Here is a 24,125-nt window from a genome sequence, read left to right on the forward strand (position 1 = left end):
TTTTGTCTTGTAATCATTGCTGGTAGATACTGAAACAGTAAGCCCATGTGCTTGTTTATATATCAGCTGGGTGACAAATTAAAAGAAAGAACACTGTAATGTGTCTTGGTGAGATGTTTCATGAATTCTCCAATTTACTGGAAATTTATCCAAAAGTTAGTCCCTCATTTGGTGATTTCAAATAATGATTCATTCAATTTTTCAACAAACCATGCAGTGATCCCTCCTGCCCTGTGGATGAAGGCACTGTTTTAACCCTCCTCTTGTCCTCATTTACGGCACCAAAAAATACTGTTCCCTTGTCTGAAAAAAAATCCAAAAATTCAGCAAAAAATTCCCCAAATGTATAAAAATTTGCAAAATCATCAAGAAGAAAATTCCTTAAAACTTTCCCTTAAAAGTTTTATTTTTATTTTTTTAAATCTCCAAATTTGGCAAGAAATAAAAAATTGTCCAATTCTTCCCAAATAAATTCATAAAATCAGTTAATCTTAAATCATTTGAAGCCACTGTATGTTTATTTTTTCCGTGTTTGGGTCATATTCTTGCTGTAGGATGAACTCCTGACAAACCAGTCTGTCTTCCTCTGTTTGCATGATTGACTTTCAAAGTTTAATTTACTTCCATTGCTGCAGAAACGATGGAAGTTAACCATTTTATTAATCCCTAAGAAGGCCTGTTTTGTGTGAAATTACATTATTTTTACATCTTTGGTGACATATTTTGCGTGGGGCAGTTTACCTCAAACCTTTGTACCATTTAAGAGTTTTCACTGGACTTGAGCTCCTTGAATCTGAGTAAAAAAAACAGATAAATGGGGCTGTTGTAAAACTTTTCACTGATCAATAATCAATGTGAGCACTTTTTGCATATGACCTGATTTCAAGGTTATGCTCAAAGTAATAAATAACACACAAAAATGGAAAAACTGTTCCCTGAAAGATGTGGTTTATGGGGCGAAAAACAACGACTGATGTAAAACTAAAAAACTAAAAAATAATTAAAGTTTAGTGGCAAGAGCAACATCAGTCTTTTCAACATCAGCTGCCCTGTTCTTGTAATTCAGCTTGTTGAAGTCCTCCATGATCTCCACCATCGTCTTTCCTTTGGTCTCTGGGACAAAATATAGCATAAATGCGCTACTGAAGATGGAATAAGCCACAAAAATCAGGAAGCAGAACTGTCCGAGTCCCTCCTGTGTGGGTACATCAAAAACAGATTGTATTAAACAGCTGGGTGACATAAATACAGATATAAAGATATGCATGCACAGTGGGTGTCTTACCACTACGTAGCCAAACAACATGCCCACAAGGAACATGCCGAGCCAGTTGATGGTTCCACTGATCACAAAAGCAGAAGGACGCCAGGCTTGTAGGAAGAGGTCAGCAGGGAGGGCCATGGACACTCCAGCTAGAAGAAAATTTTAACATCAAGAAGCCACTGACACAATAAGCTTTATCCAATTACATGTATAAGCGGCAAACTTTTTTCACTCACAAGGTCCAAGTCCATAAATGCAAATGACACAAAAGATCAGGCCGATGTTCACGTATGGGATCCATGAATTCAGATCCTGTATAGAAAGAGAAACATTCGTATTAATCTTCTGCATGACAGCGAGGAGAAGTGTGTGGGCTGTGTTTACCTTGATGGACAGCATGACAGTAAGAACACACATGGTGACACCCATCAGGAGATAGCCATAGCCCATAAGCTTCTTTCTGCCGGCACGATCTATCAGGAATGACTGAGACACAGCAGTGATGCAGAGATTACGAATCATGCCAGTTAGACGCTGCACATTTAGCTCTTTATCTCTGCTGAATGTCAAAGGATTTTAGACTCATGCAAAGGCTGCTTCCACTGAACCTGGAATAATTGAAGATTTCCTAATACAAGCTGCTGTTCATGTCACTTTTCTTATTTTTCCACATGTGACAAACTTAAAGCATAGGAAAGGTCCATAAACTGAGCTCTGTGACTCTATGTGCATTCTGTACTCCATCCTTCCGACGTCATTGGCTTACAAAACCAATAGTCCAATTTGTGCTTCCTTTTACAGACACTTACACACAGTGTGATGGTGATGAGCTCTGTGGCTCCAATACCAATGGCCAAGTAATGCATCTGGTCCTCTGGCACTCCCGACTCACGGAAGATGTCAAAGGCGTAGAAGTACAGCTGAACAGGAGGATGACAGATAAGAGGCCATCACACAGGATAAAAGGGAACCAGAATATGTTTTGTAAAACAGCTCTCACTCCATAGTCATCAAACAAACGTACAGCATTGATGCCACAGAACTGAACACCAGCGCAGGGGATGGCCAGAGTCAGCAGCTGCCATCTGACACAGCGAGAGGTGAGAACATCCTTTACGGTCTTGGCCTTCTCTCCCTGTGTGCTCTGTCTCTCTTTCTGCATGTCATCCAGCTCCAGCTTCAGGTTGTCCTCCTGCCACAGCCACTGTAAAGCTGTTAAACACATGTAGGCACACGCATGAAGTACAAACATATGATGATAACAAGAATTGAAAAATTAAGGTTTAATACAGAGGTCTGCAAACCTGCTTGACCAGAGCGAAAATTGTAGAAGTGAAAATAATGGAAAGCAGCCAGCCTCTATATAAGATATATGGTCCAAATTCAGTGGGGGAAGAAGTTTTCAGGCCCATTACTTTCGTGAAATTATTAACACTTCACTCAATATACAATAGATGTAAGAGTGATGCATTCAAAAACTTACTGAAAGACCTCTTGTGAAAATCTGGTTTTTAATGTTCAAGGTAATATTTTTTGTCTAGGGCAATTTGTCTTGCAGTCAGTTGTACACCACTTAATCACCACACTCTAAAACCACACAGTAGACCAAAAATATGACCAAAAAAATACAATAAAACTAGAAAAGCACTCAGAGAGCAGTACTCCACCAAAGCTGTTCATTCCCCCATATGTCATTGCCAGAAATACATTTTTTTGTGCGTAAATGCCGCATTTGTTTATTAGTTATTGATGATTACAAATGACACAACATAGAATGTGACCATTTACTATAGATGTACCCACAAACGAAATGATCTTGCGTTGAGCACAGGCGTGTGTTACACGTGTTGTTAGGTCTGACCTAAATATGTAGCAGGCAGTGCGAACTGATGGGACTCAGAAACACTCCCACAATTTAATCAATTGTTCCTTGTATGATTTCCGATGGATAAGTCCTGAGCGTCTGCATAAGTCTGCAGCGTTGGATTTGTAGTAGGATTGCATTCATGTGATCATCAGCAGGCAGCTGACGTAGTGTTCACTTGTTGTCATGGTTACAGTGACGCCGTGCTGCTATCTCGCATTGATACAGAAATCTTTCACAAATCCATGGATCTAGACTATAAGCTGCATCACTGCCAAAATCTAGTAAATTGGTCCTTGTGACATTTCTGACCTTCCCTGAAAATTTTATTCAAACCCGTTAATCTGTTTTTGAGTAATGTTGCTAACAGACAGACAGACAAACTAGCCGATCATCACATAACCTCCACCGTGTTCCTTGGCGGAGTAATAAATGTAAAATAACAAAATCCTCATCAATTATAGACAAATGAAATATAATGATAAAATTAAATAAAAATAAAATAGATTAAAATAAATAAAACAATATGAAATCACAGGGTGCTGTTTAAAAATACTGTGGGAGCAGGAACAAATGAGTTTTTAAATCTGTTGGTCCAACAAACTTTATGTACGACTGGAAGGGAGCATCTTTACCTTGTTAAGACGGTCATAATACATTATTTACACTGATCAGGCATAACATTGTGAGCACCTGCCTAATATTGTGCTGGCACCAGGACGTTGGAAGTGGATCCTTTGGGTACTCTGGGTTGTGCAGTGGCACCTCTATGAATCAGACTTGTTCCACTGCATCCTGCTGATGGTTGATCAGAATGGGGTCTAGGAAGTTTGGAGGTCAAACCAGCATCTTGGGCGATTGTCATGTTCCTCAAGATGTTCCTGATCATTTGATGTTTTTGTGATGTGGTGGGGTGTATTTTCCTGTGGGGGTCGGCCAGTGACATTTGGGATTACCATCTGCATGAGGAAGTGTGTTTGTTCTGGGATGTTTACTTGGGTGTCTAAGTCTCATCAACATGGATGCCAAAATCAAAGGTTTTTTACTATTGTGGTTGACTGATGTATATACTCAGATTGTGAGTCTGCTGCTGCGACTCACCTTTTTGGCTGCCTTCAGTGTCTCCTTTATCTATATAAAGGTATCGAGGGGCCTCAGGGAAGAATAGCAGCAACACAAACTGCAGGATGGCAGGAATCCCACTAACGGCTAAGAGATATGGCCACATCTCTTCTGTGCCCATGATCTCTCTGCACAGAGCACAAAACAAAGACAGGTTAGAAAAAGACTGAACAAGGAAAACGCTGACAATGAAAAAACAAAAAATACTGCACTGGCTGGATCAGGTTGTGCTATTTACTAATTGGGAAGACAAGCTCTACAAATTGTTGTATCTGATTTGGGGAAGGAAAAAGAGTTTAATTATGGAAGGAAACAACTAACTGGACACATGCCAGAACAATATTTGCAGCCACAAATGTAATCTGGCCTCAGTAAGGGAGTTTTTCTACTTGGTTTGTCTTCACTAATGCCATTTCTCTGGTTTAGATATTAGTGAACATGTGCTTTAAAGTTTTAGTTCTTACTTGATGCCAATTATCTGACCCATGACTTTCCCAAAACCAATGAAGATTGAGCTTGTGAGGGTCATGAAACCTCTGAGTTTCTTTGGAGAACTTTCCCCGAGGTACATGAGGTGAACACTGAGGCCGAGACCTGCGGACAGACACAAGATGAAGAAAGAAGAGAAAAAACACTGAAGAAAAACACAAACACTACACATCATCCTAACATACCAACATTGTATCCGTAGAGAAATCTGCCCAACAAGATCATCTCAAAAGACCTGGCCATGCGGCTGAAGACCATGAGCAAGGCAGCGACGATCGCCACAACATTGTTAATCAGAAGAGCTTTTTTCCTGCAGGATGAGAAGAAACCACAAAGGTTTGATTAAATTAAGTCCAGGGAAGCTTGTTTTCTGACCACATATCAGTTTATGAGCATCTCTCATGAATGTTTGCATAGTGAGTTACACTTGTAAACTGTGAAGACATCTTTCATTAAAAGAATAGTTTGACAAAGCTTGGTTTGCTACTTCCAGTCTTCATTATTCCCACGAAGTTCCTTAAATGCTTTTTGACAAACCATACATGTTATCTACAGGCTGGAACTCATTTAAATCTGCTAAATTTTTGTTTGTTTTTTTATTCAAATTAAAAATCTAATTGCTTTTCTGGTTTCCGATACTTCTAAAGCCAACAAATAACAAACCAGACTGATGAATACGTTTGTGTTTGACAAACCAGAGAAAGTTTAATTTGCATGTACCCTAAAGAAACAATTCTGAATCATGCAAATTTGTGGCAAAGAATATTTCTATTGATTGTGGGAGAAGTATTGAAACAGTAGTTTGCTGAAAGCAGTAAAGTCCATTGGATTTGAAAATCTCTATCTGTCTGGCTTAAGTGAATTTCACTGTCGTTGAAACCTGTCAGTGGTTTTAATATTGTGACTGATCTGAACATTTAAGAAAAAAGTCCCTTGATTATGTACAGAGGTGCAAATGAGCATCATCAGGTGAACAATAAAATGTATTTCTGATTGTTTTCATTGATATTTTGTCTCTATAACACACGATCATCAGGTTTTGATAATCAAAGAAGTCAGCAAGTTATTGTTGAGTGTTTGCTGTTAATAAGCAACAAAATACTGGTGGGTGTGTGTCTTTCTTACCGGCCATAACGGACTGGAAGGCTGCCACTATGGATGGCTCCGGCCCAGGCTCCCAGACTTAACACGGCCACGATGAACGACCAGATGAGCTGGTTGGTAGAATCATCCAGCGGAGCTCCGTACCTCAACATCCATGTGTGGTTCACAAAACTTTGAACGTGCTGCAGGAGAGTCAGAGACAATAAGAGACATCTAAAGTGGCCAAACCTGATGTCAAATCCAGTCAAAATAACTATAAACCACTAAAGCTCGTATTATCAGTCTATACTTTTGATTTTCATATTGACTTTTTGCCTTTATTTTCATGCTGTTTTTCCCTTCAGTTACAAAGGTCGAATAATAGAGAAGCAGTTTGCTGTAGTGTCTAAAGCTTCTGTCAATTGTGATATTCAGCGTCATAAATTGAAATTCTGTTTGACTTGTGGCCTTCTACTTGAATGTGAAACATTTATTCTCTTCTTTTTTTGAGTATTCATGAAAAGCACTTTGATGTTTCCTCTTTGTATGAAATGTGCTTAATAAAAGTTTTGTCCTTATTGTCCTTATTCTGACACATTTATTGTCATTTGCTGTTTTTGTTTCTGACTCTTCAAAATTTTCCTTTTTTTTCTCAAACAAGCTTCAGCTTTAACATTACAGAGCGAGATGCAGACACGTATGGCCTTCAGAAGTTCTTCACTGCACATTATACTAAATACAACAAGAATCAATTAAGTAACTATGAAGTGATGTCAAAATAAAACTCTGAAGAAAGACGTCTTTTTTAAAAAACTTCATGAAAGATAAACCTTGTGAAGATTTTGAGACCTTCCCTGCAGATAGATCATTTAATACTGCACACTTTGAAGCAGTCTGACACAAAGATACTGATTCTGAGTGAGATCTTACCACTGCTGGAGAAGCGATGAGAGAAACTTGGATTCCATATTGAAATGAGCCTCCAATTCCCAACACCAGCGTCAGCAGGTAGAGCCTCCAGTACTGCAGCTGACAGTAGACATCATTTATGCAGCCTCAGTCTTTGCTACAATAATTAGATTGTATGTGCAGATTCATTGAACGGTGCACTTCAATGATGATAAACAACAGGTGTAAATCCACTTGTGTTAACCTTTTCTATGCTCAGTGCGACGTCATTTTCAGTTTCTTCCTCTTCAACGCTGTTAAAGATGTTTAATAACCCAAACAGCTGCAGTTTCTTGCGATAAATACAGACACACAAGTCTTATAAATTTTCTAAAGTATAACAACTGTTAAACTTTAAGCTGCTTTATTGTACAGATGAATATTTTTAAACCTCATAAGCTGGTTTTTAGGTACATGCCTGGACATCAGAAGTCATTACAGAAGTCTTATATAAAAGCTTTAAGTACAGTTTTGAGGTATTAATTTGAGTTTTTCTCATTCATGCTATTGTATCCACCACAGTTCAGACAGCCAATAATTTGCTACATTTATCAAACAGTTACTTAGACTGTTTGACGCAGTGTTAAAAATCAAGGGTTGCTATTTTCCATTATGTGTTATCTGCTGTGGTGTTCATGTGCAGCACTAGTAAGCAAAACAAACTCAGGAATCATCCTGCAAGAAAAACCTAAAATCCTACAAAACAATTATTGCTTTTCATGTTGTTGCACAACTGAGCAACTTGCATGCACATATGTATGTTTGCCCAATAGGTGCTTTTGATATTTCAATTACATTTTGCCAGTAAAACCTTTGAACTTTTACTATAGTTTAATTTTGAATGCAGGGCTGCTAAATATAGCGACACCTTTAAATTGTGCTGTTGCTATTTTACTCAATGTAAGTAAAATAAAGAAAAATAAATTGGACCTACTCACAGTTTAGCTTTTATGGGTCAGTGTTTTTAGACATCGACCTCTGAGCAAATGCAAATCGAGTGAGTGAGTTTTACTTTTTGATGCTCTCATCATTAAAAGTGCATTTGAGAAACATAATAAAAAAGTTGCCTTGACCTACAGTTTGTGTGTTGTGTTTTAATTGGGAAAATTTCATGATATGATGCGTCTAATTTAGCAATGAGCTGTAAACACAGAATAATAAAGCTACAATTCAACAAGGTCCACTTACCCTTTTTGATGTCTGCTCCATATTTCGCACCAGCTGCTGAGATCCTGGCTGCACAAAGAGTGGAGGAGCAGCATATATGACGGATCACACCCAAAGTTACACATCAATAGATTTTAGTTGTCCATTTATGCTGTTAGAGCGAGATCGTCGTGTTTTGACATGTGCAATCAGGATGACCAGACGCTGCACTAGATTAAACCTGATCTGTCTGGTTTGGTTGTTGTAGTTGTTACAACTTGTTACAAACAGAGGAGCAAGGACATTGAGGTCTGATGTGCACGTGGGAGGATGAATTACTAGCTGCATATGTGAGGCCATGAGGGGCTTTTACACTGTACATCATTAGTAACCTATGGAGATATAGTACATACACTCATTAGATTCAGTTAGACTTTAAATGAAATGAGAGTGTTAAAAAGGCAAAGTCAGGTTGTATTATGGGAACAGTAAGATGAAGCATCTTGAGAGTTGGACTAACACCGGTGACTGAGTCGTCTGAATGTCTGCAGGACAAATGTGAACTATTAACTTTTTAAACATGTCTCCCACAGGTGCCTGATATTTACGAATTACAGTTCATTTTACAATCAAATGAAACACACATACAAAAGGAACTTTACATTACATTTTACTGATTGTTCTAAATGGAAATCTACTATGGATTTACATAGATTGTTTTTTTCATTTACATCTTCAATCAAACAATCAGACTTTATCTAGAACCTTTAATACAAGTAAAAGTGGTAGTAAAAATGGAGTTACTCACCTCCTATGTATATGCAATAACCTGCTATAATAACCATTTCTAGACCTCTCAAGCATGAAAAACACGATTATGCAGCCGAGCAAAAACAAGTCTTTGACTCAAATGAGCTCAGAGTTGCATAAGATATTGTGACCAGTCAGATCATGCTGGGCTTGCCTCAGTTTAATGCTCGTATCAGCATCATGTTTACAAATTTGTGCACTAAATTTGTATTTACACCAACAAATGACAACTATCCAGGCCAAAGTGAAATATAACACAAGGAATATAATCCAACTATTGCAACTACCATAATTTTGTAGTAATCACTGTATGGTTCGAGCAGAAAGCTGCTGTCATGTGGACAGTGTCTCCTCCATGTGTCACATGTGCAAACAACATGTCAAAGATCCTCCCACGATGTGTAACAAACTCACATGTTCCCTTGATTTACTGTATGAAGCACATGAATGCATTTTTTGGATGCACCATTACACCCACTAGAATGAACATCGTTTCTGTAGTTGTCTGGACAGAAAAATCAAATCTTCAGCATCTTTCTGTATTTTTACACCTTTCGTCTGATATTTATCCTTAAAACAAGAGGACGTTTTTTCCTTACCTGCATATTCATATTGATTTGCAACAGGACTATTTGTCAACTAGCTTGAATTGCAACAGGAGTTACTTTTAATGGAAGCTACTTCCTTCAGTGGTGCAGCATCGAGTACAGTTTTACAACTGCAATCAGAGAAATTTTGAGTTTTTCTGTAGATTTTCCTATTTTAATTTAGCATTTCAGTTCTTTGTTGCACGTTGCATTACGTAACTAAAGCCATATAATTAATCAAGTATTTAGAAAGAAGATGTTTTGGTGTAATCAATTATATTATATATTCTTAATGATTTTTTACATCAGTGTATACACATTTTCCATTTTCCTCAAACTGCAGCTTAAAATGATTGATCTTTAAAGACGCTGCAATTTCAATTTTAAATTTTGTGATGGTTTTATTCAACTATTTCAGAATAATGCATATAGCTGGTACAAACAGAGTAAAAGGGATGAAGCCATTAATGTCAAATTGTTGATGATTTAAACACCCCGTATTAAAAAAAAAAAAAATCTGGATGTTTTTAATGCCAAATGCTCTTGTGTAAAAAAACTAGTGAGTGTGATTGTAGACTGACTGTTTAAATTAAGCAAAAATATATTGAAGTCCATCTTTCAACAATATGTACCAAGTCAGACAAATAAGTTTTCCCAGGCAGAAATTACTGTCAATGAAAGATAGTTTCTTTATTCATTAAGACAACAAGAATGCCATGAATATTCAACATAAACAATTACACGTTTCACTCTTGTAAAAACAGCAGATTACTAACTTCAGTCTCTACTAAAAGTGTTAACGTTTAACACCATGGTACCTTATTGCATGAATGAAGTGTGCGAACTGATGCAATTGGACAGCTTGTACTTAACAAGGTGTAAATTAACTACGAGTGCGGTTTTGCTTTTATCTGCGTACATTCTTGTCTCAAGTGCAGCTGTTTGCCAAACAAGAAGAAGTACAGCATCCTGTAGAAAGTCCTGATGTGCAGCTTCCTTATTGTGACCTTTGCCCTTCATATAACAATATAAAGCAAAGACTAATTTACCTGCTTGGATTGATAAGATAGTCATCTATCACTCTGCTTAACAAAGTGACAAACAATTTTCTTTGTCCGCTTAAATTATGCATCCATCAATCATCTACACACTGATTAATCCTCATTAGAGTTACGGGGGTGCTGGAGTCTATGCCAGCTGACTTAGAACGAAAGCAGGAGACAGCTGGACACAGGGCTACACAGAGGCAAATAAAATCACACTCATATTTACACCTACAGACAGTTTAGAATTATCAGTTAACCTCAGCATGTTTTTGGACTGTCAGAGTACCTGGAGAAAACCCACGTATGCACAGGGAGAACATACAAACTCAGAAAGATCCCAGGTCCAGGCCAACCCGGGGATCTTCTAGCTGCAAGGCGACACTACTAACTACCAAGCTACTGTGCAGCCCACTTAAATGATAAAAACTGGAAAAAAAATCAGACCAAAATTATTGCTTTTTGATAGCAAGACAGTAATACGCGATTCTTTATATAAAAAAAGCCCTTTAAAATAAATGAGATGTTTTTTCAGACACTGTGACGGCAAATGTTTGTGTTCAGTTGTGTCTGATAACATAAGATCATCACTTTGTGTGTTCCAGATCATGTCAGCTTAATATAAAGCAGTTTTTCAACTTTTGTTTCATATCAGTCAGGGACACAAAGCAGCAAAACAAATCGTGCGAAAATGCCAAGGATGAATCCTTTAAATGAGCATTTCTCCTCATTGAGAATATACTCCAGAAAAAGGAGTTAGAGTGGATCTATGTGTCTTTCGGTGATATGAAAGTTCCTCTCAGAGCTCCTTCATCTTCCAGCGGCAGGAGATCAGGCCAAAGTGGGGCATAAAGTCAACAGGATTGTGTGATTCAGGAGAGAAAGTTCTTCTACAAGGCCGTGGAATGACACACTTCACCCAGCTGATACTGAGCTTCAGGCTGTGATTCAAAGTTCTTATCCTGGTTTTTGAAGTTGAGCTTGTGGAATTCACGTGTGATGACTGACAGAGACTTTCCTTTGGTCTCAGGCAGAAACAGGCCGATGTACAGCGCAGACAACACGCAGACGGCAGCGAAAGGCACAAAGCAGTACTGGCTCAGCTCGCTCTGTGAAGAGAAGGGGACAAAAAACTGTTAGACGTGCAGTGATTTCTACTTATGTTTGTGTACAGAGTTCAGCATGTTTCTTCAACGATTTTAAGGAAATTGTTTCTATTGTTGGGAATAAACTAAAGCCTCAGAAATATCAGAAAGAGGAAAAGAAGTGGATTTAAAGCCAACAGTATCCTCACGTTTCACATATTTCTGCAGTTTCAGACTCTGAACTCTGGGAGGTGCTAGAAGGTGCCTTTGACTAAAAAGCTGAGTGCCAAGTCTCGCTTCAGAATCGTTTTTATGTTTTGCTTCAAGTACAAAATATAGTAACTATATTTCGACTATATATTTACAGTTAGTCAAGTCCAGTCAAGTAATTTTTATTTATACAGCAGCACATTCATAACAACACGACATTGAGACAAAGTGTTTTCCAACAGGAAAATGAGAGTTTAAATATTAAGGTTAAGACTCTACAGTATTATTTATTACATAGTTTTATTTGACTAATTTAAATTTCAAGGTGTAGGATAACAAAAGAATGGTCCAAATTGATGCATCAGAGACCGAAACATTGTGACTTTTATGCCCTTGTGTGGCCTGAACTACAAAAATAGTACATTTCTCTTAATGTAAATGTAATTCAATTGCACCTCCAGAATCTACACCAGACATGACAAAGGTCTTCCTGAGCCACAGAAGATGTTAAAACAACTGTTTTCACAAGCTGCGTGGTAGTAATCATGACAGACTGACCACTAAAAATGGGAAGATCATTCCGACGATGCCCAGGTTGATCCACATCATGGAGCCAGCGATCATGTAGGCTGCAGGCCTCGCGGTCTGGTTGAAGATCTCCGTGGGAAGAACCCCAGTCACTCCAGCTGAGAGAAAAAAGACAAAACAAAAATATACTGAGTTGGTCAGAGTTTATCAGATATTTAGAAATATTCTTTCACACTAGCATGGCTTACACTGAAAAGAAAAAGAAAAAAACCTAGTAAGTGAAAAATGTGTGAAACAATGGTATCTGCAAAATAATTATATAGGTAACTGTACAAAGTGCACTTTTATGTTCACACATTGTAAAAGAATGAAACGCTATTTGTAAAAATATAGATTCTGAGCTGAACAATCTGTCAAATACATTTTTTTTTCTGTGATTTGACTTTATCAATTTAACTTAATTTTTGTTAAAAACATTTTTCAAGTCTTAACATGCATAATTTCAGTTTGAGATAATGGCAAATGTCTGTAGAAATAATACTATTTTTAGTCCATTTAAATGCAGTATTAAGTATTTCATGGTTACATATTGTAAAAGTGTCACAGCTTAAGGCTGTGGGCTGTGGTAGTGCTTCCTGCTCTCTCTCTCTCCTAGGTGTGTGTGGTGAAGCTGGCAGCAGGTGTGCTGCATCGTAATCAGCGGACGAGCTGCAGGTGGAGCTGAGTGACTGGTCTCTGAGCATCTCTATAAAAGCAGATGGCACCAGTCATTCGAAGCTGGACCGTCATTTACTCTCCAGTTAGTGCTGGGAGTAGAACTGTTTTTGCCACCAGCCTAGAACTGCCAGTAATTCTGTTTTCTGTGTTTAGAAAGCTGATTCCTGCCTGCTGAGTTGCCTGGGTTCCTTTGTCTGCTGGTTTTCCGCCCTACCACCGATTCTGCCTTCTTCTCCGGAAGATCTCCACCTGTCGCCAGCTTAACCTGGGAACATCAGCGTACACCTGGAAAGAGGACTTTCTCTGGAAACATCTGCCACGACCGGGTTCTACTGACACCAACTTACCAAGCACATGGCGAACACCAGGAGGGAGAGTTCTGGATGAAGCCAAACCAAAAGGACTGTTCTCAGCTCATCAGCTAAGTCTCCAAGCCCTAGTATCACCAGACTCTTTGTATTGTTAATGTCAAATTAAATAAGCTTTCTGTATTTAACTTAATGTGTTTTATGCTTTGCATAGGATAACTTTAGTCTGGGGTTTCAGCTCATAATTACTGGTAGTCTAGGCTGGGTTAGTTTTGTATTTTCAGTTGTTTCCCTACCTTGGTGTTAACATACGTGGGTTAACCTTAGTTTCAGTTTCTATGTTTATGTAGTTATTCCTTTGTACCTCTAGATGGTTTTGTTTTGAGTTCTAGTAGTAGTTTAGTTCTTTTTTTTTGTCTAAGATTCTAGTTCCCGTTCCTGTATAGAGTTTTTTTTTTTTTTGTTGTTGTGAATAAAAGCATTTTTAAAACGTTCATGCTGGTGTTGTTTCATTTCCTGCTCCTGAGCCACTTGAACCTGCCGTAACAAAAAGACTAAAATACAAACATATTTTTGATGTGGAAAATGTTTAGGTGTCTTTTTCTCCCAGACAAGAACGTTAAAACCTTTTATGTGACTTCCCGAGATAATATCTCAAATTTAACAAAACAGAGTAAATCTGAGAAATAGCAGTAAATTGTTTATCATGGTTAAAAGCTGCATTAAAAATTCATTTCAGTGTTTGCTTGGAGATCAAACTTCAATGAATCGCACATAAATTGTATTATAATAATACGTTACTCCTTCACTCATTTATGCGGTAAAGATGAGGATTCTACAAGCTTCATCATATTTTTACACATTATTGTAATATATCTGAATTTAAAATACCACAGGATGCAGTTGCTTCACATTGGAAGCAAACCTTTAAGATTTAGTATAGCACAGATTTTACTCTCTATCATCCTAAGTAACATTAGTTTTTATGTCAATGGTTGAACTCAAAGGTTAATTAGATGACAAATCATCTTCAGCATTTAAGTTTAGCTTATGTGCAGTTATAAAGCTTTGGCAGTTAGTAAGATCTTGTGAGAAATGATAAACAGCAGCGACCACATTTACACAAGTCACTGACAAAAGAATAAATCAAGCATTTTGTCATTCATATACAAATCTGATTATTGTATCTTGAGACATTTTGTAATCAAGCAAAATCCAGATTTAAAAACAAATGTGACTGACCTGGTCCCATGCCAAAGCTGAGAATGTATGTGAAGATGCAGGCCATGCTCAGGTACGGCATCCAGGATATGTAGTGCTGATTGCATGAAGGGAAGGAAAGTAGTGAGCAACTCACAGGTGAGAAGGAAAGAAAGCAGATCAAGCACACTGACCCTTTTATTTCTCAAAGATTATAAGTATAGAGTTTTAATAACATAAGTTTGCATAGCTGTGAAACAAACCATCTCGTAACTCGCTTCTCTGTTCTGACAGTAGTTTTCCCATTCAGGTAATATAGCCGATATTTCAACAATTTCCTTCTTTTATCAACTTTTGTCTGATGTTGACTCATAATGCCTCCTAGTCTTCAATTTCCAACAATTCTTATATGACATACTGGTGATAAAACTTCACAAAATGTTTTTAGTCAGTCTGGTGAAACCTGCAGAGTAAGTTTAACACTCACAGTACAGCTGACCTCTGACACTAAAACTCACTACGTAGTTCACCATAGTAAACACATATCTGTTACATACGTGAACTGATATTCACTGTTTACACAGTCTAGTCCATACTGATGTAATTGAAGAAGGCAGACTGATTTGGTTAATTAAGACGATCACCTCAAACGACAGAGCGATGGTGAAGACAACAGCCCAGATGGTCATGAGGATGAAGCCTCCCATCAGCATGAACCGTCGACCTTTACGCTCTACCAGCAGGTTCTGAAAGCATCAAAACATTCATCAGACATCGTTCTTCTTTCAAATTACAGCTGCAACTTCAGAGTAAGGTAGCGATGATGCAGTAGCAGTGACAACTGAATGGGTGAAGAATGAATCAGGAAGTTACACTAAACTGGAAGAAGAAGACGCCTTTATTCACCACTTACACAATAAAGATCAGTGAAATTCTTTTTCTTTGCATAACCCAGCTTTGTTATGAAGTACAGGTCAGAGCATGTCAGCTATAATGTGGCACCTCTGGAGCAGATAGCGTTAAAGGCTTTGCTCAAGGGCCCAACAGCGGCAGATGGTGCTGGGATTTCAAGGCCCATGTTGAGCCACCACTGCTAACAGTATAATACAGTACAGCAAACATGCTCAGAGCAAACATATGGTATATCAAAGCTATGTCGAAAACTCTGGCTCTGACTCTGGCCTCTGGCTGAGCAGCTGCAGTCTGTCTCACTTGATGGGAGCACAGCTTAGCTTAGCACAATGGTAGAAACATGGGGGAAACACTTTATCTGCCTGCTTTGAGGGTAATGAGATCTGCCAACCAGCAAATCTACAGTAACTTACAGAAAACTCACATTCTATCTTTTCCGATGAATCCATGCAAAAAACAGATTGTAAAACCAACAACTGGTAGTTTTTATGAGGGAGGGTTATGTGGGTACTCTAGTGCTTCCTTAAGTCTTATCTATACCATGAAGTTGCCAGGCAACCAAAAGATATTTCAGCTTTAACATTCTGATTTTTGATCGAATTAAATAGTTGAGATATAACATGTCCATTAGAGAGTTTTAGATCTGGTAGTAGATGGATTTTGTTATAACTGGGGTGAGGCTGGCTGTTCATCATTGGGTGCTAAGCTAAGCTAACTGTGTCCTGCCTGTAGCCATGGACTGTATATGAAAGTCACTCATTGGTGTGTGGGAAACCTCAAGCTTGGTGTTTGGATATCACTACTTAGGGGTTAATCTCATTTCACTCATCGCACATCTTTGGTTCTTCTCATCGACTCCTCTCCTTGTGTCTTTGTCCTTCAATTTAAGATATAAGCTGGCGAGGAAGAGACTTGACGAGAGCAAAGTTGAGGCAACAAGTATTTTAAAAAATGAAATATCTCATCTTTAAGTCATCGGTTTAAGTCAGCGTCAACTAAATGACACCCTTCATTTAAATAACAATTAAAGGGTAGATCTGATTGAGAACTTGTGATAAGGCAGCGACCTGTCAACCAAAAGGTGGCCTTGCCCTAAAACACACTGCATTTGAAGTGTTTTGTGTCTTTTTCTTTTCTCTCTTTCACCCTGCCTTCTCTGCTCTGTATTTGCTGTAGGCCTGACATCCATCAGAACTCCTGCACAACGATCAAGCTCATCCTCTAATCACCCTCCACAGTATAAAGACACCAGTTCTGCAGTCTCTTTTCAGCTAAATGTGTGGTAGTGTATGGCTAATTCTCTTTTGTGTTTGCTTGCCGCTGCTTTCTGCGTCCAGAACTCGACTCACCGCCTCTGTGTGCTATTTCTATGTTCAAGACTTCTTCCTCTGCTCAATTCCACATCTCCTTCATCTCACAGGCAAAGACTCTCCCTCTCCACCAGGAAGCTCCCTTAATTATTTTCCTTGTTCTCAATAAACCTCTTAACTTCAGTCGCGCCTCAGTGTCTGCTTTTGTACCAGCAAAAACGCAAACGCAACACAAACCCTGCTTCAGTGTTTTTTCCTCCAAATAAGACCATACTTTACAAAATGAACACTATGCTGGATTTAAAATGTCTTGAAACTAGAAAGTGAGACCATAAACTCATTAGGAAAATGTTAACTGAGGAAGTACATCAAGTGAGAAATAACCTTTTTCTCATAGACTTTTATATAATCTGACTTATTCTGGTCCCCGTTAGAAGGTTTGCAGCCCTTTTGTGTTGATTTCAATTTTTAAACTGTTCCTTGGACATGACATCATTGTCTCAAGTGATTTATTGTCATTGTTTTTACTGTTTAGCAGCTTAATCTGCTCTCGTTGTTTTCTAATGTCTTGCTTGCTTGATGGGAAAATGTGCATCCTGCTGTAAATCGTTGTAATATCTTGCTAATGTAACATTACGTAAGTGTTCCAGACAGTGAAAAGAAATATAAAACCCAAGTGTATGCACACCACTGGGAACTATTCTCACTCCTGCATTAAAGCTTTAATAAGAATGCAAACAACAGCCTCTCTCTGCCTCAAGCTGGTTACATAACAAGAGCTTTAATGATGGATACTTACACACATTATACAGGCTGTGAATTCACACGTCCCTGTGCCGATTGTGACATACTGGACTTTATCATCGGATATTCCAGCCTCTTTAAACACGTATGACGCATAGAAGTATATCTGCAGAAACAACAGAAGATGTGAAAAATATCATTGCTTGCCACAAGTGTTTAAATACTATGATAAGCTGATTAAGCCAGTATTTGTACATAGAGGAATTGTGTTAATACCCAGCTCCCTTTTCAAAACTGCCAAGCATGTGGTCAAAAGCCTTTTCTGGTGACAAAGCATCTTGTAGCTCAGAAAATGAAGTCCAGAAATGTTCTGAACATTCATTTATTAAGGGCAAAAATGAAACAAATAAAATAAAATAATGTCCAAAACAATAATCTGCCTTCACTTATTATTCATTGAGCATTACGATGAGAGATGATCCTTCGTCACCATCATACATTATTGATGTGACCCGCAGGAACGCAAAGAAACCCTGACACGACAGGAACCGCTGATGGATCATCTCAAATTTCCAATCATCCTCCCAACTTAGCGTAGGAAAACTGTGGCCAAAAGAACATGTGATACTGTTTCTGTACTTGGGATCAGTTACACTGATCTGCATGGGTTATATAACAATGTGCTGCAGTCAGTCGTACCTTCACGGAGCCCAACACATGCACTATATATCTCACTCTCAGGTCACGGTACTGATGATGCCATTCTTGCCGATTCTTCTTACCGAGTCGTTGCCACAGAGCTGCATGGCGCTGCTGATGATCATGACGGAGATGAGCTGCCAGCGTACAGAGCGGTCGGTGAAAAGCTCCCAGGGTCGCCTGGGCCTCATGCCTTTGGTTTCGGCCTGTTCCTGCAGGATCTCATCCAGCTCGCTGCTCTGGACCTCGCAGCCTCGCAGACGTCTCAGAGCTGACCAAGAGAAAAGCACATGTTTAATATCTGAGAATTAGCTCATTTTAAAAACACATATGAGCAGTGATGGATCAAACACCAACGGTTTATGCTTGAGTTAAAGTGCCAGCACTGCAACAATGCAAAAATACTTCATTACAAGTAAAGGTCTTGCATTCAAAAACACCTTCAGACGTAGGAAGCAGAAGCAGCTATCAGAAAAAGATTTTAAAAATACATAAGAACAGCCTCTGTGACTGATACATTGCCCTTATCATGCTGTTAGATCGCTGATAGTGATGCATTAATGCATATGTGACATTTTAAGCTTGCAGACAGTCAATGTAGAGACAGCTTAATTGACTGTTTCTATGATCTGGTAATACAGTGGAGTATTACCCCTATTAAAGGTGTCACAAAATAAATCTGGAGGGACATGAGATAATTAACTGGAAGGGCCCTAATCTCTAAAGTTACATTACAGCACTGGATTAACTTCCACCATTGGTTGACACAGTGCAGTACCCACCGTTGATACAAGCCTCCTTGTCCCCCCTGTCGATGAGCAGGTATCTGGGACTCTCTGGGAACCACGGCAAGGTCAGGAGCTGAATGAGGCCAGGAACGGCATTACTGGCTAGAAGGTACTGCCAACACGCCTCACTGCCCAAAATCTCTCTTTAAATAAATAATCCAGAGTGTTACTGCAGATAACATTTAAATTCACATAACACATTTTTTCCCAGCAAAAGATTAGCCTATTTTAATGAATTAAGTTACACTGTGAACCTACCTGAGTCCCACCACCTGTCCTAACACAACCCCGAATGCTGTGAAAACAGCTGATGACAAGGAGATGGCTCCTCGTAAGTGCTTTGGTGCACTTTCTCCAAAATACATGGGCTGCACATTCATGCTGATTCCTACAAAAAAGGCTTTCTGTGAATTCATTTATATTTTTCTTTAATTATTATTATTACTTTCAACATGGATCTATTTTCACATTAACATTCAGGTTAGTTGTTCTGCATGCACAATGGATATATAATATGAAATGGGAATCTAATAGTACAACTGATGCAGAAAACAAATATTTAGTGACATACCAGCATTTATTCCAACCAGGACACGTGAGATAATGATCATCTCGAATGACTTGGCAGCTCTACTTGTCAGTGCCAAGAGTGCACCACTCATTAGAAAAATGTTGTTCAACAGCAGACATTTCTTCCTTAAAGAGAGAAAAAAGACACATTTTCTAATTACTCAGAGTCTATTTGGGGTCAAGACTTTTCAATTTGGGCAAGTGACATGAATATTGTGTTGTTTGTTGTTTGTGGATTATCATTTGTGTTTAATAATTGGCAAAATGGAAAATCAAAATGTGTTTTTTGAGAATGTATTGCTTCATTTAACCAGTGTGTTTGGGTTTAGAAGCGCTGAAATGGGCATTTGGTTCCATCATGTGATTTGTCGACAGTCAGAAAAGAGAGAATCGTGCCAATCTTATTTCTTAGAGTCCATTTTGGCAAAACTGAAGTATTGAAGCCTGACTGATACATGTGTATAAATGTTCAACATAATCTTCAGGGCCTCAGACACATGTACAAATGTTAGAGTAAAGTAAATGAACAATCTCCTCATTCATTCATACATGTGTGTCTCAACATGTTGATCATTCACTCCCTGCATGTTGCAATTACACCTTCTGTGCTTATTTACATCCAAGCAGCATCTAATGTTACCTCCCAAAGCGGATGGTCATTGGTCCTGCAATAAGAGCTCCAGCAAAACCCCCCAAAGAGAAGATGGAGACAACGATTGTCCAGACCAATGTCACTTGGTAATCCTCCAGCTGGATGTCCCAGCGTTCTAGGAATGTCTCGTTGATGAACTTTTGAATAAACTACAACAAGACAGTCAACCATTAAAGTTTTACCTTGTTAACAACAAACATGCATGTGAACAGAGCAGTGGTTAAAGCTGAGACGTATTACTTCTGCCATTGTGGGTTCGTGTCAATTTGTCTGTTTACACTTGGGTTTAATTCAAGACAATTCAACATTCAGCACAGCCTTGATGTTAATTGTGCAATTTCATATGACCAGAATAAAATATTCATATCTATGGGCCAGCGCAGAATTGTTTTGCTGTTGATGAAAGTTGTGCACTGTATTCATCAGCGCAGTTGCTCAGCTGCACAAACCACTGAGGAAAAATCTTGCATCCAGAATGAGTTTCTACAGCACAATAAAACTGTTCACACTACAATAAGAATTACTAATCACAGAGGCCAGGAAACTAATTTATTTTGTGCCAGATTACACTGTGACCCAAATGTGAAATAACAGAGATGCAGCTCATACAGGCAGCACAGAACACTGTTCACATGTAGAGAAGTCAGTATTCATTTACCAAAGTGTCAGTGTATATGTACACTATCAGTCAAAAGTTTGGACACACCTTCTCATTTAATGTTTTTTCTTTATTTTCATGACAATTTACATTGTAGGTTCTCACTGAAGGCATCAAAACTATGAATGAACACATATGGAACTATGTAGTAAACAAAAAAGTGTGAAATAAGTCAAAACATGTTTTATATTTTAGATTCTTCAAAATAGCCACCCTTTGCTTTGATTACTGCTTTGCACACTCTTGGCATTCTCTCCATGAGCTTCATGAGGTAGTCACCTGAAATGGTTTTCCAACAGTCTTGAAGGAGTTCCCAGAGATGCTGAGCACCGTTTGCCTTCACTCTGTGGTCCATCTCATCCCAAACCATCTGGATTGGGTTTAGGTCAGGTGACTGTGGAGGCCAGATCATCTGACGCAGCACTCCATCACTCTCCTTCTTGGTCAAATAGTCCTTACACAGCCTGGAGATGTGTTTGGGGTCATTGTCCTGTTGAAGAATAAATGATGGTCCAACTAAGCGTAAACTGGATGGGATGTCATGTCGCTGCAGGATGCTGTGGTAGCAATGCTGGTTCAGTGTGTCTTCACCCCACATCATCACACCTCCTCCTCCATGCTTCACAGTGGGAACCATGCATGCATCAAGGTGCTGTTAACTTGTGATTTCTGAAGCTGGTGACCCGGATGAACTTATCTTCAGCAGCAGAGGTGACTCTTCATCTTCCTTTCCTGAGGTGGTCCTCATGTGAGCCAGTTTCATCAAAGCACTTTATGGTTTTTGCGACTGCACTTGGGGATACATTCAAGGTTTTTGCAATTTTACAGACTCACTGACCTTCAGTTGTTAAAGTGATGATGGACTGTCGTTTCTCTTTACTTAGCTGATTGGTTCTTACCATAATATGGATTCTAACAGTTGTCAAATAGGGCTGTCAACTGTGTACCAACCTGACTTCTGAACAACACAACTGATGGTCCCAACCCCACTAAGAAGGCAAGAAATTTCACAAATTAACCTTGACAAGGTACACCTGTGAAGTGAAAACCATTTCAGGTGACTACCTCATGAAGCTCATGGAGAGAAGGAGAAGAGTGTGCAAAACTGTAATCAAAGGGTGGCTATTTTGAAGAATGTAAAATATAAAACATATTTTGACTTATTTCACACTTTTTGTTTACTACATAATTCCACATGTATTCATTCATAGTGTTGATGCCTTCAGTGAGAATCCACAAAGTAAATAGTCATGAAAACAAAGAAAAACCATTAAATGAGAAGGTGTGTCCAAACTTTTGACTGGCGATGTATATCTATGCTGGCATGTGGTACTTAACGCTGTTTTAACATGCACACTTGACCCTTCTCAGCCTGTTTATGTACTGTACATACAGATGCATATTTGACTGTAGAGCTGACACAGAGTAAGAACAACAACAACAACAAAAAACAACAACAACAAAAACTTACAGTTGTGGGAGAATTCATTATAGCGAGGTTGTAGCCATACTGAAGAGTTCCTCCAATGGCTGCGGAAGCAACCATTAGAACCAGAGTCAGAGAACTGCTCTGTTAATACAAACAGAAAACAGATAGATAGTTTTTCATTTTCATTAAGAGTATATTGGCTTGTGGTCACAGAAAGGATGGGGATATCAAAACATATGAAGAGACAATAACACCTGCAATTTATAATCCTATGGCACAAATATTCTGCATGACCATAACTGTTTTAATCTTACTTTATTTTAGAAAAATACAATAAAATCACATTAAAATCTCCAAAAGTCCGCCAAGTGGCACCAAAAACTTACAGGAGCAACAGTCACTAACCAGTGTAACTTTTCTGCAAGAATTTCCTTCATAATGCTGCCTGAGCCCTCAATTAAAAAGGAATTACAGGCTAAAAACTCCAACAGATGATTTATTGAAAAGCACAATTTGCTGTTTTACCTTTTGCTCACCAGCATGCGACATTGTTAATCGAAGGTGATGATAAAATAAGTGACTTGATGAAGTCCGATGGGAATGAAAGAGAGGTAAAATACACCTCAACTGACGAACCCGCGCTGCACGAGTCCGCACGAACACGCGCCTGCAGAGAGCGTTCAGGCCTCTTATGATTGGCTGGCAGCTGTGCAACGAGCCGCTTCGACGCACAAATGGAAAACAGCGAGGGGATGCCACAACAATGATCTACCGAACACAGAACGTCCTGCTCGTGTGGAGGTGAGAGTGTGTTGAGAATTAACGTGACTTAACGGTAAGTAATAGAGTGATGACGCATGCGCAGTGTGGAGGGATGTTCAGATGAAGGGATGCAGACGTGTTGGATTGTTCACAATGACAATTTAAAAACTCTCAGGTGAAAAAAATCAAAATATGCATCTATGTATTTTATATTCTTCATTTTATCCTAGTTTTAGTCTGCTGCAAAACAAATGCAGCTATCAGATAATTGTACAGGAGTAGAAAGGAACATCTGTCCCTTTGAAATATTATGGAGTTGAAGCTTAAAATAGCATAAAATAAGATACTCACGTAAAGTACAAATACCTTCCGGTTGTATTCAAGTAGCAAACTTGACTAAATTTGCTACTTTAGACTGGTGACTAATAGATTTCAAAAAAGGATCTTTTCATGTCCTGAGTAAAAATGAGTTGTCTGAACGTTACACTTCCAAATCAGATGTTTTTACTCTAAATATGATATTTCTCCTACAACTTCAATCCTTTCACAAACATAACAATGCTGCAGATTAATTTAGTGACAGCCATGATCTCATATTCCTTATGTCTTAGTCAGCATTTGGCTGTTTGTTTTCTCACCAGTTTGTTCTCTTCCCAGCTACAGGCCTCTGTGACACCACTACAACATTCCCAAATGCTTCTGTGCAAATTGTCTTCTTTTCTATCCTAGTGAAAAAGTTAAAAATCTCATTTCTATAGTTATAGTTTAAAAAGGGGTTAAATTTAGCCAGTGATGATGACGACAAACTCTCTAGAGTTAATCCATACACTAGTCAGGTGTAACTTTAAAGGAGAGTGATCAGATCAGATTAGTGACCAGGACACAGACACTTCTTTACCAGTGACTGTAAAAGTCCACCTTAAAATACAGCTTTTTTTAAATGACAAGAAGAGAAATGGAAACAGTCAAGAACAGGCTGCTGACTGCTAGATGCTGGCATATCAGTTATCTAAACACCTGAACAAAACTCCACCATTTGTCATCAAAGAAATCATTTCAGACAACATGGTACAGACAGTCTGCCACATGATGCTCTGGATGTCCAGCATCAGGAGCTTGTCCAGCAACTTCTCCAAACCCTTCAGGAAGAGTGGGACAACATTTGATAAGCAGCATCAATAACCTCTTTATCCGTCA

The 24,125-nt window shown here is 38.7% G+C and overlaps 2 protein-coding genes across 2 annotated transcripts; both read right to left on the minus strand.

The window, feature by feature from the left end:
• Positions 1–381: 381 nt before the first annotated feature.
• Positions 382–8,070, minus strand: LOC111575275 (solute carrier family 2, facilitated glucose transporter member 11-like). The gene is made up of 12 exons (XM_023280309.3): positions 7,959–8,070; positions 6,753–6,851; positions 5,865–6,025; positions 4,925–5,049; positions 4,715–4,844; positions 4,230–4,378; positions 2,289–2,476; positions 2,074–2,184; positions 1,649–1,750; positions 1,501–1,576; positions 1,286–1,413; positions 382–1,195 (listed from the first exon to the last, which is right to left on the minus strand). The coding sequence occupies exons 1-12, from the start codon at positions 7,977–7,979 to the stop codon at positions 1,001–1,003; spliced, it is 1,485 nt and encodes a 494-aa protein (XP_023136077.1). The 5' UTR covers positions 7,980–8,070; the 3' UTR covers positions 382–1,000.
• A 1,918-nt stretch (positions 8,071–9,988) lies between these two features.
• slc2a11a (solute carrier family 2 member 11a) lies at positions 9,989–22,982 on the minus strand. Its single transcript, XM_035952843.2, has 12 exons — positions 22,692–22,982; positions 22,209–22,307; positions 20,068–20,228; positions 19,429–19,553; positions 19,116–19,245; positions 18,852–19,000; positions 18,153–18,340; positions 17,426–17,536; positions 15,049–15,150; positions 14,447–14,522; positions 12,210–12,337; positions 9,989–11,465 (listed from the first exon to the last, which is right to left on the minus strand). The coding sequence occupies exons 1-12, from the start codon at positions 22,713–22,715 to the stop codon at positions 11,247–11,249; spliced, it is 1,512 nt and encodes a 503-aa protein (XP_035808736.1). The 5' UTR covers positions 22,716–22,982; the 3' UTR covers positions 9,989–11,246.
• Positions 22,983–24,125: the final 1,143 nt, after the last annotated feature.

Source organism: Amphiprion ocellaris, chromosome 5, assembly GCF_022539595.1.
Source record: "Amphiprion ocellaris isolate individual 3 ecotype Okinawa chromosome 5, ASM2253959v1, whole genome shotgun sequence".
Taxonomy (NCBI): domain Eukaryota; kingdom Metazoa; phylum Chordata; class Actinopteri; family Pomacentridae; genus Amphiprion; species Amphiprion ocellaris.